This window comes from Mercenaria mercenaria, chromosome 12 (assembly GCF_021730395.1).
Source record: "Mercenaria mercenaria strain notata chromosome 12, MADL_Memer_1, whole genome shotgun sequence".
Lineage (NCBI taxonomy): Eukaryota > Metazoa > Mollusca > Bivalvia > Venerida > Veneridae > Mercenaria > Mercenaria mercenaria.
The window spans coordinates 56,674,925-56,694,566 of record NC_069372.1 but is presented as its reverse complement, the minus strand read 5'-3'; the positions used below and the strand labels follow the sequence as shown (position 1 = coordinate 56,694,566).

General features: G+C 36.4%; 1 protein-coding gene across 5 annotated transcripts in view; it reads left to right on the top strand.

Annotated features, from left to right (window-relative positions):
* LOC123534922 (lysine-specific demethylase 2A-like) overlaps positions 1-19,077 on the top strand; it is an 87,066-nt gene extending 67,989 nt beyond the window's left edge. For 2 of the 5 annotated variants that reach the window (XM_045317404.2, XM_045317401.2), the window contains exons 13-19: positions 115-357; positions 1,527-1,799; positions 4,486-4,653; positions 6,311-6,403; positions 7,369-7,536; positions 8,853-8,993; positions 14,633-19,077. In XM_045317404.2, the coding sequence (XP_045173339.2) occupies positions 115-357; positions 1,527-1,799; positions 4,486-4,653; positions 6,311-6,403; positions 7,369-7,536; positions 8,853-8,993; positions 14,633-15,802 (2,256 nt within the window). In that variant the 3' untranslated portion in view covers positions 15,803-19,077. Of the gene's footprint in view, positions 1-114; positions 358-1,526; positions 1,800-4,485; positions 4,654-6,310; positions 6,404-7,368; positions 7,537-8,852; positions 8,994-13,271; positions 13,852-14,632 lie in introns of those variants that run through there. The other 3 variants (XM_045317402.2, XM_053520144.1, XM_045317403.2) reach the window with 3 other exon arrangements.
* Positions 19,078-19,642: the final 565 nt, after the last annotated feature.

Below are 19,642 nucleotides of genomic sequence, written 5' to 3'. Positions count from 1 at the left end.
CGAGAACTAAGAACTGTAAGGTACCCTTATAGGTATCTAAGTTTAAGAACATTTTAGTATCTCTTCATCTTTCAGTGACATTGGTTTTCATGAAATACATAAATATCATTGCAGAAACTGATCAAATTAAAGCAGAAAGCCAAGACAGCCAAATTGCTAGGTACACACTGTGTACCAAAGGTAAAGGCAGCTGGCGGGAAGAATGCAGCAGGGAACCGACACCGCCGTGTACGCTGTAAGAAGTGCGAACCTTGTACTAGGGATGACTGTATGGAGTGTAATTTCTGTAAAGATATGCGGAAATATGGGGGACCTGGACGTGCCAAACAGTCGTGTATCAGTAGACAGTGTCTGGCTGTAAGTAACACAAGATAACAAGAGTATGCTTGTAACTCGGTGTTTACCTTCACAGTTTACTTCTGTAATATCAGAAATTTGTTTCTGCTTTATAGGGGCCTCCGTGGCCGAGTGGTTAAGGTCACTGACTTCAAATCATTTGCCCCTCACTGATGTGGGTTCGAGCCTCACTAGGGGCGTTGAATTCTTCATGTGAGGAAGCCATCCAGCTGACTTACAGAAGGTCGGTGGTTCTACTCAGGCTCGCTTGTGATGAAATAATGCACGGAGGGGCACCTGGGGTCTTCATCCACCATCAAAGCTGAAAAGTCGCCATATGACCAATAATTGTGTTGGTGCAACGTTACCAACCCATCAAAAACAAAACAAATTTCGGCTTTATCTCAGACTTTGTGCCTTTAGCATTTAAGGAATATTTAACAGAGGTATATTCCATTGTTTTGTTTTATATAAATGAGTGTTGTGATGTTATAGTTAAAAAGTATGCAGATATTTGTATCTGTATATTAATTTAAGATACAATTTTACAGAATTGTGAATGTATTTAATAGGATTATTTCAACAGTGCCTTGATCTGCAGTGTTGTATTTGACTCTATTTGATTTTGCCAGACTGTATTACAGGAGGCACTCGCGCCCTGTGTGATCCAGTTAGGCAAAATCTGCAAAGCCGAATGCACCAATGTAGATTAAGGTACTGCCTTAATGACCCTTTTCCTGTATATAGATATGCTGTTAAATCAGTCAAAATTGGGCTGAAAACTGGTTTGAAACAGTTAGGTTTTGACACGTGGAATGTTGCAAATAAAACAAGTAGTCACACAATTCAATAATTTTCTGTTATACTGGGTTTGGTATTCATTAGTGAAATACAGGCTGTTTTTCAGACAGAAAATTCTAAGGTATATAACAAAGGTAGATATTGACTGTTCTAAGCAACCCATGCCTTAAGAAAAAAAATCTGAAATAGAATACTATCAGATAAGGCCTTGATGATACCTTTTCACCTCCATTTGAAAGTGTGAGCCATTTAAAGGAACATTAAGGGTTCATAATATTTTCAATGATAAGATAATCTTTTATTTTAGTGTCTTGTGTTTACATACATAATAATAACAACAGTATCTCAGTAATCTTTGATAACAGGATTCTGTATCTTGTATATTACAGCCTATTCTACCAAAGGGAATTGTGTGTCTGATTTGTAAAATGCCTCAGTGTCTGTTAGACAAACCAGTGAAGACAGACGGAGCTGTTGACGATGATGCGGAGGACTATTCCTCGTCGTTGATGGAGTGTGGGATATGTTGGGAGATCGTTCACCCGCTGTGTCTCCGTAAGAAGAATGAAAACCTGAACAATGATGGAGTGCTGAATGAAGATCTTCCCAACAGCTGGAAGTGCTCAAAGTGCTGTTTTGATGGCAAAGAAGGAAAACTTATGGTAGGTTTAAAAAAGAAATGGCAGCTAGTGTCATTGAACCAAGTAATATAAATGAAAATGGAGGCTTATTAGTTTTCAACTGTCCGTCCGTTAGTTGGATCGTCACAACGTTAACTTTTTGCATGAAGGCACTTTACTGGCGAACCACTGCACCCAGGACCTTCAAACTTCACATGCTGATAGTACTTATTGAGTACACGACCCCTACTGACTTTGGGGTCACCAGGTCAAAGGTCAAGGTCACCAGGTCAAAGGTCAACGTGCTGAGGGGGCATTTGTCACCATTAGTGACAGCTCTTGTTAGCCCACCATCATCAGATGGTGGGCTATTCAAATCACTCTGCGTCCGTGGTCCGTCGTCCTTTCGTCCGTCCGTCCGTCCGTCAGTCCGTCCGTCCTTCCGTCCGTTAACAATTTCTCGTTATCGCATCTCCTCAGAAACTACCAGGGGGATTTTGACCAAACTTTGTCAGAATGATGTATTGGTACCCTAGTTGTGTCCCTCTGAAAATCAGACTGGTTCAACAATTTTTTAGTAAGTTATGGCCCTTTGTTTATTTCTATAATTTACATAGATTTATATAGGGAAAAACTTTGAAAATCTTCTTGTCCAAAACCACAGAGCCTAGGGCTTTGATATTTGGTATAGCATCATCTAGTGGTCCTCTACCAAGATGATTCAAAATATTTCCTTGGGGTCTAATATGGCCCCGCCCCGGGGTCACATGGTTTATATAGACTTGTATAGGGAAAAACTTTGAAAAACCTCTTGTTCAAAACCACAGGGCCTAGGGCTTTGATATTTTGTATATGACATCATCTAGTGGTCTTCTACTAAGATTGTTCAAATTATCCCCCTAGGGTCAAATATGGCTCCGCCCCGGGGGTCACATGGTTTACATAGACTTACATAGGGAAAAACGTTGAAAATCTTCTTGTCCAAACCACAAAGCCTACGGCTTTGGCATTTGTAATGTAGCATCATCTAGTGGTTCTCTACCAAGTTTGTTCAAATTATCCCCCTAGGGTCAAATATGGCCCCGCCCTGGGGGTCACATGGTTCATATAGACTTATATAGGGAAAAGATTTTAAAATCTTCTTGTCAATAACCTACAACATTCAAATTTGGACCACATGTATGGTTTTGAGTGGCAAGATGAACCTTGACATGAGTTGACCTTGATTTTGACCTAGTGACCTACTTTCACATTTCTGTAGCTACAGCCTTCAAATTTGGACCACTTGCATAGTTTTGTGCACTGAAAAAAACTTTGACCTTGACTTTGACCTAGTGACCTACTTTCACATTTTTGAAGGTACAGGCTTCAAATTTGGACCACATGCATAGTTTTGGTTCTGAATTGGAATTTGACCTTGATTTTGACCTACTGACCTACTTTCACATTTCTCAAGCTACAGCCTTCAGATTTGGACCACATGCATAGTTTTGTGTACCGAAACAAACTTTGACCTTTACATTGACCTAGTGACCTACTTTCACATTTTTGAAGGTACAGGCTTCAAATTTGGAACACATGCATAGTTCTGTGTTTCGAAATAAAATTTGACCTTGATTTTGACCTAGTGACCTACTTTCACATTTCTCGAGCTACAGCCTTCAAATTTGGACCACATGCATAGTTTTGTGTACCAAAATGAACTTTGACCTTAAGATTGACCTAGTGACCTACTTTCACATTTCTGTAGCTACAGGCTTCAAATTTAGACCACATGCATAGGATTGTGTACCGAAACAAACATTGACCTTGACATTGACCTAGTGACCTACTTCCACATTTTTGAAGGTACAGGCTTTAAATTTGGACCACATGCATAAATTTGTGTTCTGAAGTGTAATTTAACCTTGATTTCGACCTGGTGACCTACTTTCACATTTCGTCCTTGAAATTGATCTACTGACCTACTTTCACATTTCTCAGGCTACAGCTTTCGAATTTGGACCACATGCAAAGTGTTGTGTACGGAAATGAAATTTGACCTTGAGCTAGTCAGTAAGTCTTGAAATTTGGAACACTCAAAAATGGCACATTGGTGGGCGCCAAGATCACTCTGTGATCTCTTGTTTTTGATAGGCTTATCAGACTGGATTTGATAGAGTATCATTCAATGCTTAGGTCTTAAATTTAGACTTAAGACTTTAATTTTCTGTTCACTATCTGTTTTTGATGATTGAAAACATTACAGTAGCACATCTTCAGCAGTTTGAATATGTCACAAAATATGGCAGTTGAAATATTTAGATATTTGTAGTCCAAGTCAAAATTTCAAACATTGTTGAATTTCGGACCAGGTGATGGAATCTGGGCTCAGGTGATGTGGAACTGATTGTTTAATAGGAAAACTATTTGTACTTTCAACTTTTCGTCTAGAATTATTTATTTACAGTCACGTAAACAAGGATCTTTTGTTTTAGTGACCATTTACTGGTTACATTGAATACATTTGCTTCGGCACCAAAGTAACTTCTCTTGGTAGCTTTACTAGATTATGTCAAACTTTATATGAAACAGGTTCACATGTATATGTCTTAAAATAGGTTGTGATGGTATAAATAGTATACATGGTGCATAGTATAATATTACCTATTGGAAACAAACACAAATATATCTTTCATTTGAATTGTTCTTTAGATGTTAATGAAAGCCTTATTTTCAATTTTTCTAGGCAAGAGTATTCAAGGGAGGTTGGAGACCAACTCCAGCGAGTACCCCACCTCCTCTGTCAGTGTCCCCTCCCCTACAGCCCCAGAGTCCAGTAGGTAGCCCAGGAGTGTTTGTTTCAGAAGGGAAACGTGTCACACTAAACCAGGGAATAGATAGTAAGAAGACAATGGTAAGCAGTATTTGGAATGTTTCTTTTCAGTTTTCATGTATGACCTGACTGTATGGTTAAGATCTTTGAATTATTTGCACTCTCACAACTTTTGGTCTAAAACCTGATCTGGCTGAAAACTATCCAGCTGATTTTTGAATGGCAGTGGTTCTACTCAGATCCTACCTGTCCAGGAATTATACCTTGCAGGAAACCTTGGACCTCACTTCATTCAGCTAGAAAATTATAGGATGTCATATATCTTTAGTCATTTACTGTGATGTAGAAAATATTATCTTGCTGTTAACAAAACCAACATAGTAATACCCTTGACATTATATTGAGCAAATACCCATGGTAAAGTGCACAGATATACATTTTTTGTATCCTTTAGACAGCCATAAATTACAATTTTGGCACATTCATGCTTCCGTAGATTCAACATTCATTGCCAAGTCAAAAACTTTTTACCATTGTGTGAACACTGCTGTCTCTAGAGTCACAGTAGAATCCTGTTGTTTGTGTTAGGCACAGGTATTTTTTACCTTCACTTTGGTGTTGAAAATTATGACATGATTATTTAGTTTTGATTCATCCCAGCCTTGTTGCAAATTCATTTTCTTCTGTAGTATGTCTTAAGGACATGTAGTGTATTTGGCTACTGGTTTAGAGTGAATTAAACATTGAACTTGTTTATCTTTTATATGATCTCCCTTGAAAATGTTTTTTACCCACATTTAAATAATTTTATGTAATTTATGCAGAATATATCTGTATTTGTAATTACCTTTACGTGAATGTGTTTGTTGATGGGAGATAACTTTAACATATTTATTTTAATCTGTATTTAATAAACACTGAAGGGCTTTGTAGAATATTGTACAAAAAAAAAAATAGTGGGTCATGCACATATACAAGATGTACAAGGTAGCTTTTCGTTGTATAGTATTAAAGAACTAGTGAGTCATGTATTCAGAAGTAATAAGCCAACACCTGCTCTGAAACTTATATTTGTATGAACCAGAATAAGACTGCAAGGGAGGCAAATGGGCCTTTTTGGTTGTATGATTTATGCTTATTTCAAACCAGTTGCGCCTTGCTGCTGTTATGTTTTGAACACTTCTTTTGGTGTTGAATTCTCATGTTAGGAAGCCAATTAATAGGCTTGTGGAATGTCAGTGATTCTACCCAGGTGAATGTCAGTGATTCTTCTCTGGTGAATGTCAGCAATTCTACTAAGATGAATGTCAGTGATTCTTCTCTGGTGAATGTCAGCAATTCTACTAAGGTGAATGTCAGTGATTCTTCTCTGGTGAATGTCAGCAATTCTACTAAGGTGAATGTCAGTGATTCTTCTCTGGTGAATGTCAACAATTTTATCAAGGTGAATGTCAGTGATTCACCCAGATGAATGTCTGTGATTCTACCAAGGTAAATTTCATTACCTTAAATAATGTCAGAAGATGTGCCTGCAGTCTTTCTCTACCACACAAGCTGGAAAGTTGCCACAAGCCCTGCTTTAGGTTGATGTAAACCCAAACAGAGAAAGAAACCAGGCAGTTGGAAGTAATTAACATATAATCATCAAATATTCTCTAAAGTTACTTAATAGTGTCATTATGAATTTAAAGGAATTGATCAGTTGAGTTATGGTGGCATCTTTGCGTATTTTTTCCAGCCGAAGTTGTCGCCAAGCCCAGAACATAGAGAGATAGATATAAAACCATTGAATGGTTCAACAAGCAGTCATACTGAAGATACCCTTCCATCAGTAAGTTGTTATTCAATGAATTAATTTATCTGTACGACTATTATCAAAAATGTGAGGAAGCCATCCAGCTGGCTTACGAAAGGTTGGTGGTTCTACCCAGGTGCCCGCCTGTGATGAAATACTGTGGGGAGGGTCACCTGGGGTCTTCCTCCACCATCAAAGCTAGAAAGTTGCATATTGACCTGTGACTGTGTCAGTGTGACATTAAACCCAACAAAAAGCAACAAAGCTTGGGGTTAAGTTGACTGTCTTGCACATGGTAGGATACATTACCATATATTACACACTAATGTTATGATGAAAGAAAAAGATACACATCCTGCTTAACATTTAAATAGAATGCAGGTAAGCATCTTCCTTAACCAGGTTCTGTATTGTAGTGACACACCTGTGGGATGATATGAAAAGACAGTTGTTATATTTCAATTTTTGCTTTTTAGTTGTTTTTGAATAACAGACATCTAAAACTCATAGTAATGCATATTATTACACATAGGGTTGCTTAAAAGGATCATTTGTAGTAATTTTTACATAGTGTATTCATTTGCAGTTGAATTGAAATTCATTTGCAGTTGAATTGAAACATTCAAGGATCAATGGATATACAGTGTTTTATAAAATTTATACCTGACTTTGAGAAGTTACAAAATAAGTGCAGTCTGATGATCACGATTTTAAATATAAGTAAAAACTGGCAAGCACAATATCAAATATTCATGAAAAATCCACGCAGTCTGGTCAGAATACATGCTGTTCGCTTTCAAAGCCTATTGCAATTAGAGAAACTGTTAGCGAACAGCATGGATCCTGACCAGACTGCGCGGATGCGCAGGCTGGTCTGGATCCATGCTGGTTGCAAAGCCACTATGTTGGTTTTCTCATGGCACGGCTCATTTATTGCTTGTTGGCATTGATTTTATCATGTTTCATTGATTTGTTTTTACTTCAATCTGTTCTATTACTAGTCATTGGCACCAGTTCCATTGAAGGCTGAGATGTTGGATGATGAGAAGACACATGTCAAGATGGAAGTTACTAATACACTTCCTCTGAAGAATGAACCTGCTGAAGAAAACTTTAAAACTTACTCTAAAAGAAGCTCTTCACCTCTCGAGGAGAATCCTATGAAAAAGGTAATAAAGAGGTCATTCCTTTGGTAGACTAACTTTCGTGGCTAAACTTTGGGTGTTAGTGAAGGGTGGGGTGAGTTGGCATTTAGATTTGCCATTTTCATTTAGTCCATCCAGCAAAGTTTGTGGAGCACATATCTCTAAAGATATTTAACTCTTATGGGAGTGTTATCAGAATGGTAAGTTGTATACTGTGGGTTTTGTTGGAATTTCCTCAGTAAGGGCAGATTATGGCCAGTTACTTTTGTCAAAAATCTAACTGAATGGACCTACACATTTTTTGTCATGGATATCTTCACAAGTTTGCATCATAGAGTCATAAAACGTATAGAAATGCTATTCAGTCTGGGATGTAGTGCATCAGAGCTTTTGTCTAGGATTTCTTTCAGAAAGACTAGTCTTGTAACAATTGCTTTTGTCAGAAATATGCAGAAAGGACCTACAAATTTGTAATTAGAGTGATGACCTTTTACTGTCCCATGGCAGATCAGTAGGGGCACCTATATCCTATGAGCTGTCTATAGTTATATGTTTGAAAATGACTGACATAATTGATGTGAAGTATTCTTTCTGTTATAATTATATAAAATTCGAGTTAGACATCTAAAGAAGTATAGCAGGAAATGCTAGTTGTTGGTACATTTGTAAAATATCAATACAGGATGTTACTAAGGAGAATTTCGACTTATGCAGCTGTTAAATGAAGATTTTAGAAAAGAATTACATATTGGTACGGTTTTTAAGTTTCAGCACAGTCTGACCTATGCTAAACACCAGCTGTGAGAAAGGACAGCTTGATTGTAAAGTCCATTAGTTTCATTTCCACATTTAACTTTTAATCTTTGAACAAAGACCAGCTGTGAATAATGACCTTTTAAGAAAAAAAAAAAAAGACCTCTGTTGACTCTTCCGAAGTGCTCTCTGACGGGTTTGACTGTATATTATATAGATTAACCGGCTTCTTATAATATGCAATAATTATTATTAATTTCTATGCCCCCAGCATCTACTGATGCGGGAGGCAAATAGTGATTGTCCTGTCCGTTTGTTCATCCGTCTGTCCGTATGAGGTTAACCAAATGGGACCATTTCGTCTAGCATCAATACCTCTTACTAGAATGACTTGATACTAATGCAGATGAAACAGTGACCATTCCTCATCTTCAGACATCACCTGACCTCAGTTTGACCTTGAACTTGACCTTGTTTTGGACTTGGGTTGCTTTGTATCGACAAGGATGGCAGTGGGGGCATCAAGTGTTTATTGAACGCAGCTTCTTCTTGTTGTTTTTTTTAATTTGTTTTAAATTTATTTTCAGAAGAGGAACATATCACCATCCCCAAGTCGAGCTTCCAAGTCTTCCAGGGTTTCTGGCATGCCCAAATTATCTCCAGGTTCCGGTAGAAAATCAGCGAAAACTGCAACACCGGATTTATCATCCAAACGTTCAAAACGCGAGGTACATAAACCTACTAGGTTTTTGGACTTTGTTTGATTGTGCGCTTAAATAGTGTAGAAAATTGTTTGTCTGGGTATAGCATATTTGAAGTAAATGAAAGTAGGTATTAGTGAAAGCGTTTTTGAACGTAATATCTAGGACAGTATTGACAGGAAAAGTTGTTTGGAAAAATCAAAAGCAAATACAGTCTGAAGTAGAATGATTCGACAATAATCTTTGCACAAATATTTTTTTATGAAACCACTTTTTGACAAGGACTTTGTACATACTTGTTTGTTTACCAGTGGTTTCCATTTTAAAGAAATTTTTCTGTGGCAAATCAGTAAAAAAACAAGCTTTTAATTTTCCAATTTAAAGTTAATACGAAATTTCTCGTTTGTTTAGGATTGAAGTATCTTGTTGTAAATCTATCATTTACTGTTTACTGTGAAATCAGATATTTTCGTGTAAACTAAATTTCGTGGTTTTGGCAAAATGGCTATTTCATGAGGATGTGAATAAGTGAATTTCTACTTTCGAACATAGAATGAATGGGGATTTTACTTGTTTGTTAGGATTTAATTTCATGGATTGACATGCGGAATCCACAAAATTAGTCCCCCCACAAGTATTAACCTTTAGCCTTTTGGCAGCAAGTGGTTCTGACTTAGTGACCAGTGCAGACCAAGATCAGCCTGCACATCTTGGTCTGCACTGTTGGCTGTTCAGTCAGTAAATTTTCAGTTTACATCTTTCGAATAATAAATGGTTTTGCCCATTTAATTAGTAGCCAGTCTTTTTAGAACTTTAATGGATAAAATTAATGGTACAGTAATACTTTCAAAGGGTAATCATTTTAAACTTTTCAATTATAGTTTAAATATATTTGTTTATTGTATTTCAGTTAACAGTTAGATTTATTATTTTAAGAATGTGTTAGAATAAGGATGTTTGACATGTTTTGAAATTGTTTAGATTTCTGTTGAAAATTCATTTAATTTATGTTACCATATGTCTTCATTTCATTTAACTGAACTGTGATGAAATCTAGGGTAACTTATAACATTGCAAAGGGACAACTATTTAAAGTAATTATTGTTAAATTTATACTCTTTGTACTTACTTCTCAGGTAAAAGTTAATTTTTCATGTTAAGTAAATTGATACAAATATGTATTGTCTATATTTTGATGAAAAAACTTTTTTTAGTCCTATATGAATCAATCACTTAGGGATTCAAGGTTACCATACTCTGATATCAGTCATTTCAGCAAATGTATCCTTAACTTTTATTGCTCGACTATCAAAAATATCTTTGATATTTATACACTGGGTCGTCGTCACACCTTGACTTAGAAAATTCGTTAAGTTTACATGCGTCTTACGTATCCAAAATAGTCAGATATGCAAATTGAACTTACATGATTTACTTTGGGTTATATAAAACTAGTTGATAGCATCAAGTCCCATAACTCTGATATGCATTTTGGTCAAATTATGTCCCTTTCGAACTTAAAACTCTTTTGATATTTAACATTTTGGGTAATAATTTCCTGCTTCTGTGACAATATTTCGAATAGTCGAGCTTGGCTGTCTTACGGACAGCTCTTGTTAAATTAGTAGATATTATTTCATGAAATTTAGTTGGCTATATGGATAATGTGCATGTTCTTTTGTTTTGTTGCTGTGGCAAATAGTCTTGTTACTGTGGCCACAGAGTCCAAAACTATGACTGAAAATGGCAGTGGGATCCTGTGATAATTTTAAGAGGACGTTCTATTTACTTGTGTCACTTAGATCATGAAAATATGCTTATTCTTTTATTTTGTTGCTTTGTTATCAAATGTTTCACAAATATGGCTGAAAAATTTAACTTGCGATTACTTAAAAAGTACAACAGATTTTTTTCCTGAAACTTGGTGCATAGGTAGAAGACAGAGTGGTGAATATGTACATTATTTTGTTCTCTTTGTTAGTACATGTGTCTGTCTGTCCTTCAGTCATAAAAATGGATTCTGCCATAATTAAAAAGCACAGGAGATTTTTTTCATGAAACCTGTAACATAGATTGAAGAGAATATGTAGATTATGCACATTATTTTATTTACTCTTATTTGATCCATCCCTCTGTCTGTCTGTCAGTCACAAAAGATGGATCCTCCATTAATTTCAAAAGTACAAGAGATGCCTTCTTGAAACCTTGTTTATAGATGATTGGTTATGTGGAGAATAGCACATCCTTAAATTTCAATCTAAAAATATGTGCTTTTTATGGCACAAAATGTGATGAATGTATCTTCTGGTAGGAGACATCCGTTGCTTGACAATTGTCTTGTTTATATTTGTATAATATGATATGTACTAAAAATTTTATTAGTTTTTCTGAGAGTATAGTCCATAGTTGATAATCCATAATAGTTTTTAGATGGAAATATCCTGGTATTCTTGAACCTAGTTGTTTATTGTGTAGAATAGGATCTAAATATTTGAATCTTTAGATCATGTTACATACGGGTTTCTCATTTTAATATGTGAGCTATATTTCTTTGTAGAAGTCTTGAAAAATTATGTTATATTGAAACACTTCTCGTTAAGCATCAGTAGCTTGAGAACCCAAGCTCACTGAGGTAATTTGTGCGGTTCCCAGCTGTTTTCCTTGTATTTTCTTTGTTTGGGTCACTGGAAACCATAGATAACTAGACCATTTTGGTCATCCCCTTCTGGCATGGAGAGATCAGTGTCTTGCTATATATGATACACTATAGTCAGCATCTAACGCTAAAGATATTGTTTAATGTATACATGTAGATGCAGTTTTGTTTTCACATGTTTTGTTTTTGTAGACACATTTTAAAAAAATGTACGTATTATGTGATGGTGCTTGCTTCTGTCCGTCCGTCTGTCATATTTCATGTCTGTAGCATAACTTATTAACCATTCAAGGTATTGATTTCAAACTTGGGATGTTGCCAGGTGGTGTTGAGATAATATGCAGAATGAATGAACCAGGGTGGAAGGTCAAAGTTCATGGTCACAGCAAGGTCAAATCTGTCGATCATATTTCATGTCCAGAGCATAACTTAAAAAAATATTAAAGTATTGACTTGAAACTTAGAATATAGACAGGTGATGAGGCGATGTACAGACTGCAACAATCTACATTTCACCCCATCCCATAAACCCCTCCCCCCCCCCCAAAAAAAAATCATTTAGTTTCTTGCTATTTAGTATCCTTTCCCCCCCCCCCCCCCCCCCCCCAGCACACACACACCCTGCTTCCCCCACCCCACCTCACACCAAAAAAAAAGTCTTTAAATTTTTGCTGTCCTTTGATATAACCCTTCTGGTGTATATTGCCCCACTTGGCTGAGCTCTTGTTTTTTATGTAATCAGAAAATCCAGAGAATCTTGAAAAACTCTAGCCATTATGGTCCAAATCTGGTTTATGTTGCTGAATAGTACTGACCAGAATATTCTTTGTACTGATACGGTCATGTTTGTCTAGATCAGTAGATAAATGTACATACAAGTTAGCCTCTTTTATGAGGCAGAACATGAATTTATGAAAAAAAATTCTTGACTTGAAACAGAACGTTCTGTCCCGTATCAGAGAAATATCTCAGAACTGGTATTATGTGGGAAATTATCAACAGTTTTGCATATATTTGAATTTTTGTTTAAAATTTTTGTTGAAATTATAGAAATGCATGAATGTACCTTTCAGCATTATAAGACAGTATTAATAGAAACAACTAAAAATAGCTTAATTAAAGCTTAGTCTAGGGAGATTACACTTAGTGTAATTGTTAAAGGATGGGTACACTGTTAAAGGATGTTTTTTATTTGGTGTGTGTATATTTTTGATAAATATAAGCTTTATATTTTGAAATTTTCAAGGGGTCAGTATGGTAAATGTGGGGACAAGGCTAATGCCTTGCCCGCCATTTATCATACTAACCCCACATATGTCCATAGAGGGTCACTATCAAACCTAATTAATAATATTTAGTCAAGTTGAATACATTTGATGAGGGTTTTCTACATAAATAGTGTCTTGAAGTAAAAGTAGTGAAAGATGCACAATGAATATCTTTAACAATGAGCACAATGAATATCTTTAACAATGATGTGGTGTCACAAGAGCTCAGTCTGTAGCTCCAAGGTCAAGGTCATAGTGCAGGGCACTTTAGTTCAAGGACATTCATAACTTACCAGTGACGTCTGCTGCAAAGTTTATAATCATTATATTTGTATGCTTCACTTTTACCAGTTAAAGAAATATCTATATTTGCTTTTCCAGAGGCGGAAGTAATTGTTTATGTACGTTAGAGTAAAGAAAAAAGGTTTTATATATGCAGGTCAGCTCAAGTGAAAAACCAATTCAGCTCAGTTCTTGGAGGGTGACAAAAACAAGTAGAAAGGCTCAGACTTGAAGTTTCATTGAGTCAGCCGTTTTCTGTCGAGGAATTTCGCTTTCTAATACTGGAGAATTACCGGTATGTGAAGTCACTGGAAGGAAATCCTTCGAGTGACTGAAGAGGAAACCAAATAAATGGAATACGCGCCAGTTTATGTTTAATTGTTTTTGAGGCACTTAATGGATAGTTTTGGAGTGATTCCTAGATAATGTTGTGGAAATATTACAGTTTCATAGGGTTTTGGAATATTGCAGCACTTTTCCTTCAAGAGGACACGGAAAGTGGGTTTTCAATATGAGCTGATCTGTATAAATACACAGTTTTAACCAGTTTTGCATGAAACTATTGTTCATTATAAAACTTGTTCAATTAATACTTACATCAGTTCAATTTTCAGCTTTCATTCATCCCATCACTTGTAAAGTTTAAGATTTGCCAGCATAAAAAAGTTATTCAAATACAGCTTTCTGTTGGAGTTATTTATTTCTTCTTAATCCAGTATTGATCTAACAGCAGTTTGTTTAGTCTTCATTTGGAATCAGTTAAAACGTGAGGGACGGGGTCTGTATTTTTTAATTTCAATTAGCAAAAGGCAGTAGAAATTGAAATATTGAAAATATGAGCCGTGCCATGAGAAAACCAACATAGTGTGTCTGGTCAGGATCCATGCTGTTCGCTAACGGTTTCTCTAATTGCAATAGGTTTTGAAAGCGAACAGCATGGATCCTGACCAGACTGCGCGGTTTTCTCATGGCGCGGCTCAAATGTTGTTTAACACTGTTAAATCTCTCAGCTGATGCAGTGCTCCGAAAGAATCTACTGTCTTAGGGGATGTGATCCAACTCCAGAAGTGGAGCATATTGTACGGTTTGACCAAATGCATTTCATAGAGAGTCAGTCTCTCCACTTTTTAAGCATGTGGAGAAGTTGGAATTGTGAAGACCAAATAAACACTGGTCATTAATCCATGAAAGTCCCACTGTTGCATCACAGATGCTGTAGAAATGATTTGGGAAAGTTCCTGAAAGATGACTGTAGTTAGTAATTAGTTGGCCAGATTTTCATTTAATTCAGCATTGAAATGTGATATTTACAGTTTTAAAAAGATAACATGCTTTGCTTGAAGTTTTCATGCTTTCATCATTTTTTTGTGAGATTGCTAACTTCTGTATGTATAGCATTTTGTGTATGAATTTATTTTCAAATTCGGCCAACTAATTCTGACTATTTTCATCTTTTGTAGACAACCCCAAGATCTGGGACTCGATGTACATACGATTTTGATGACGATGAAGAATTCATGGACATTTCTGCACCCTTGCCAGACAAGGGCAAAGGGAAGGGCGTCAAAGGTCGTAAAAATCTTCATCTCAAAACTAAAGACTTTGGTGCAAATTTGGCCTCAAATGTGAAAAACAAATCTCATACGCAAACTGTTGAACCAAAACCAGAAGACCGTGGCCATCTTACAAAAAAATCATCTGAAAAATTGTGCAGTGAACAGCTTAGACAGACTCTGATCTCACATATCGAAAAGCGCAATCTTCCGATAATAAAGCCGCAGTTTGTAGTTAGGCCTGCTCCCATATCTCCTCCAGATGATTACTGTGTTATGAACAATGGTCAGAAACACCCCCTTTCGCGTAAATTATGGACATATATTTTCAGCTTCCTTCCATGTGCCGATTTGGCACGTTGCCAAGCTGTTTGTCAGATATGGAACAGATGGTGTATTAATCCTGACCTCTGGAAGAAAATAGATCTGAGTAAAAAAAGGATTGTTCAGACCCATTTGATGGGCATTGTTCGGCGACAGCCGGAATATCTGGACCTTAGTGCAGTGATAATGACACAAAAGCAAATTTTATGGTTACTTGAAAGAATTCCTTTGTTGAAAACATTAATCGTATCAAAATGTTCTTGGGCGACGATAAGCGGACTCTGCATGTCAGCATGCCCCTTGCTTTACAAACTTGACGTTAGTTGGGCTACTGGTCTGAATGACAGATGTTTTGAGGATCTCATTTCTCCACCTGTTGACCGGAAACCGGCTGTGAAAAATATCAGCCGTCTGCATCGATTGAAGTCTGTACATTTGTCTGGAACAGAGATCACTGATGTATCACTTGAGCTAATGACATTACATCTGGCGCAACTTGAGGAATTGAATATCAGTTATTGTACAAGAATAACAGATCGGGGAATCCAGATTTTGGCAAGTAGCAAATCACCGACACAAGATTCCTTGAAAGTATTAAACATTTCCGGTTGCCGGGGGCTTACAGAGGTCAGTTTGGACGCTATAAAGAATTTCAGCAAGTTGAAGGAACTGTTTGCTATGAACTGCATCAGAATCCCTACAGAAAGGTGCAGATCTCTCCGCCACCCGCGCTTGAAAACATTCAGATTTTAGCACATTATAAGACTCCCTGTGCTTGTAAATATTTTGGAAGTGCTCACAAATCTGTAGATTTTTTCCCAGGGTATATTTATTTCTTGTATCTGTAAATATCGGGAATAGTTACGTTTAAACATAGATGTGCTGTAATATGTCTAACTCAAACCCTTCCGATATAATTCTATTTTGAAATTTGGCAGTTTGTAATTTTGTATGTTTATTTCATCAGATATAGAGTTGTTTGCATTAAATTAAAGTAGTTCTACATGTTTGATTAACCAGAAGTGATGATGTAACATCATTTATCTGGAAAATCTAGAATAATAATTAGTAGTTGTTATATAGGTAGCAAAAATGTTGCCAAGAATCTGTTAAATTCTGCGTATTAACTGTTCAGTCAGTGCTTCTGTCTTTCTTGAGGTTATTGTTGACAGTTAATAGATTTTGGTGTAAGATAGATCAGAATCATAACATAGAATATATAGCAGCAATGAAAGGACTCCAGCTGTTATTAGATGAATTGAGAAAAATTAAGTGCAGAGACCTATACAATTTTCAGTCATTTGATTGAAAATAGCCAAGTCTACTACAGTAACTATGAAAAGGTTCATTAACCCTTAGCCTGCTGGCAGCAAGTGATTCTGCCTTTGCGACCAATGCAGACAAAGATCAGCCTGCACATTAGTGCAGTCTGATCATGGTCTGCACTATTCGCCATTCAGTCAGTATCTTTTTGGTATGCACCCCTTTTAACAGTTAATGGTACTGTCCAAATTGAATGATGGACAAGTTTATTGTAGAAATTAAGCAGGGTAAGGGTTAAAATCTACTTTGTACAACAGTATCTGTGTGCGAAAATGTCATCAGAAGTGTGGTTTTCCCTTTAAAGCCCATTCTAAAAGTTTACAGGAGGACCAATTCTTTCAAGTCAGTAAAACAAAACATTCATGCATAATTATGACTTTTTTTTTATTGGGGAAAAATTATGCTCTGAAAAAAAAAACAACATATGGTTAAAATTTTATTTTGTAGAATATTTGTTTCAAACATGTAGAACTACCTTAAAGAATTAAGGTATCATTTATCATCTTTGTAAATAAAATAAAGGCAAAGGTCCTCGGAGTCATGTGGTAGTATTTCACAGCTTGTGTTTAGTGAAGGTTTTCTCTGGTTTGTAGTTGTCAGTGTTGACAGCATGTAATCTGATTACAGTTATGAAAGAAGCCTTCTTATTTAAGTGAACATTGACCCTCAAGATTTAGAACTTACAATATTCAACAATTTCATCAGTAACAATTCTTTCTTGCCGTTGTAATTGTCTGGCTTGATAACAGAAGGCAGTTGAGTATAGTTGAAATAGTGCGAACAGATTGTGGGTTGGGCTATTCAGGGGTCAGGTTTCAGTCATTCAGTCAGTCTGATACAAATAACTGTGGTACTAACTACTTTGGATTCCAGTGAAACTTTGTACACATTATTGCCACGAGTATAGATGTGCAGGACATACTTTGTTATAACAGTCAGTTGGAGGTATGGCAGAGTTATGTGCCCTTGGATTTTTTTCCACTGACGAAGCTTTTAATCAGTGATAGCTCTAAGTTAAGAGTATATTATGCACTTACAACATGAAGTTGTATAAGTGTTATAACCTTTCTGTCCAAAACAGAATGTCCATGAATTCCATTGTTGTTTTTTTACTTTTTTTGTTGCTGTTTGTTTTCTTATTTTTTTTTAAGATTTGTTCTCTAATGCAAAATGCTGCATAAATCTTTTTTTTTTTTTGCATGTAAAGAAGAGTTGCAAGTTTCACATGAATTGTGGCAAATGTGGATTAAATGATGTAAGAATCTACTGGTACCCTAGATCTGCTGTGGCTGCTGTTGTTCATTACATTTGTGTATTTTTAAACGCCCATTCTATTTTAAGGTAGGGGAAATATATCAGATATAATGTAGATTATTATGCCCCTTGGAAGAAGAGTGGGTATATTGTTCTGCTTACTGTCTATCTATGGACCCTTTGGTTTTCGATCAATAAATAGAGAATGCTTGGTCTCACAATGGTTAAATTTCACAGGATGATTGTCTGCTCGGTCTCACAATGGTTAAATTTCACAGGATGATTGTGGGTTCGGTCTCACAATGGTTAAATTTCACAGGATGATTGTGGGTTCGGTCTCACAATGGTTAAATTTCACAGGATGATTGTCCCCTTGGTCTCACAATGGTTAAATTTCACAGGATGATTGTCCGCTCGGTCTCACAATGGTTAAATTTCACAGGATGATTGTCCCCTTGGTCTCACAATGGTTAAATTTCACAGGATGATTGTTGGCTCGGTCTCGCAATGGTTAAATTTCACAGGATGATTGTGTGTTCGGTCTCACAATGGTTAAATTTCACAGGATGATTGTCCCCTTGGTCTCACAATGGTTAAATTTCACAGGATGATTGTCCGCTCGGTCTCACAATGGTTAAATTTCACAGGATGATTGTCGGGATCCTTGGGTCTGGAGTTCAATAATGGGGAGAGGCATATGTTCTCTGTGACGATTTGATAATAGGCCTTTTGTGAGGAGTCGTTTCATCCTCCACCACTTCATCATGTGGAGATCTTTGTATTTACTTTTGGAGAAACAGAGTTACAGTTAAAAAAAGGGCGCTGAATGCAAAACAGAAACAGAAATACAGATTAAGATGATGGTCTGTGGTCAGTAGATGACCTATATTGTTTTGGGGTCTGTAGGTCAAAGTTCAAGGTCAGGTAAAAGCAATTTCTTCTTTAAAATAAAAACATTTGTGCGAAATGCCTTTTAACTTGTTGCCTGTGGTCAATAGATGACCTCTGTTTTGGTAGTCAAAGGTCAAGTTCAGAGTGACCTCAAAAGTAAAAATGGTTTCTGATCAATATCTGCAGCCCTGCAGCACTTCTGGGCTTTAAAATTTCATAGAATTCTTGCCTGTGGTCAGGAAATGACTCCAGTGGTTTCGGGGTCAGTACCTCAACGGTTAAGGTCACAGTAACTTTGAGACTGAAAATGGTTTCTGGTCAGTTATTGGAGAAAGCTTGCACCTCTTGTTGTCAATTTTCATTGGAAGGTTGTCTATAGAAAGTACATAGTACCTGTCAACATATGGGAGCATTTTGTGTTTTACCATCAGCTCTTAATTGTTATGTTCTTATTTAGTTTATTGAAAATGTACAAAGACATTATTATCCTATTAATTTAGAAAGTGAAAAAACATGTGTTAAAGCAAATGTTGCTTGTGTAAAATAAAGTTCAAAGATACTGTTTTCCAGTCACTTCCCTGATTACCATAAATATGTTAGAGATTTGAAGGTGAAACAGTTTTAACAAATAGTTTGAAAATATTATTTTATGTAAACTGTCATGCCAAGGCAAAGTTCATAATCTGTTCGCCTTATAAATTAATGGTTGCACTGCAATTTTACATGTTTTAGCTAAACTGCCTCAATAGCTCGATGGTAGTGCAGGAGGTCGTGGGTCAAATCCCTGGCCAGGTCATACCAAAGATGTAAAAAATAATACTGGTAGCTCCCTTGCTTGGCACTCGGTATTTAAAAGGGTTGTATTAGAAGGTAAAATAAGCCCAAGAAAGTAGCTGTTGCTGGATATCTAGTTTGTCACACAAGACCTCTGCAGCTCATATTGTCTGTTGATTATATTCAATGTTAAATAAAGCTTACCTTTACCTTTAAGCCAGGTTTGAGTTCAGACTGCCTTGGCACTTTATTGATATAATTACTTCCACAATACCCAACAGAGGTTTTATGAAGAGTTCTAGGTATGATATACATAGCTTTCATGTTTAACATTTTTTTCTCAACAGTTTA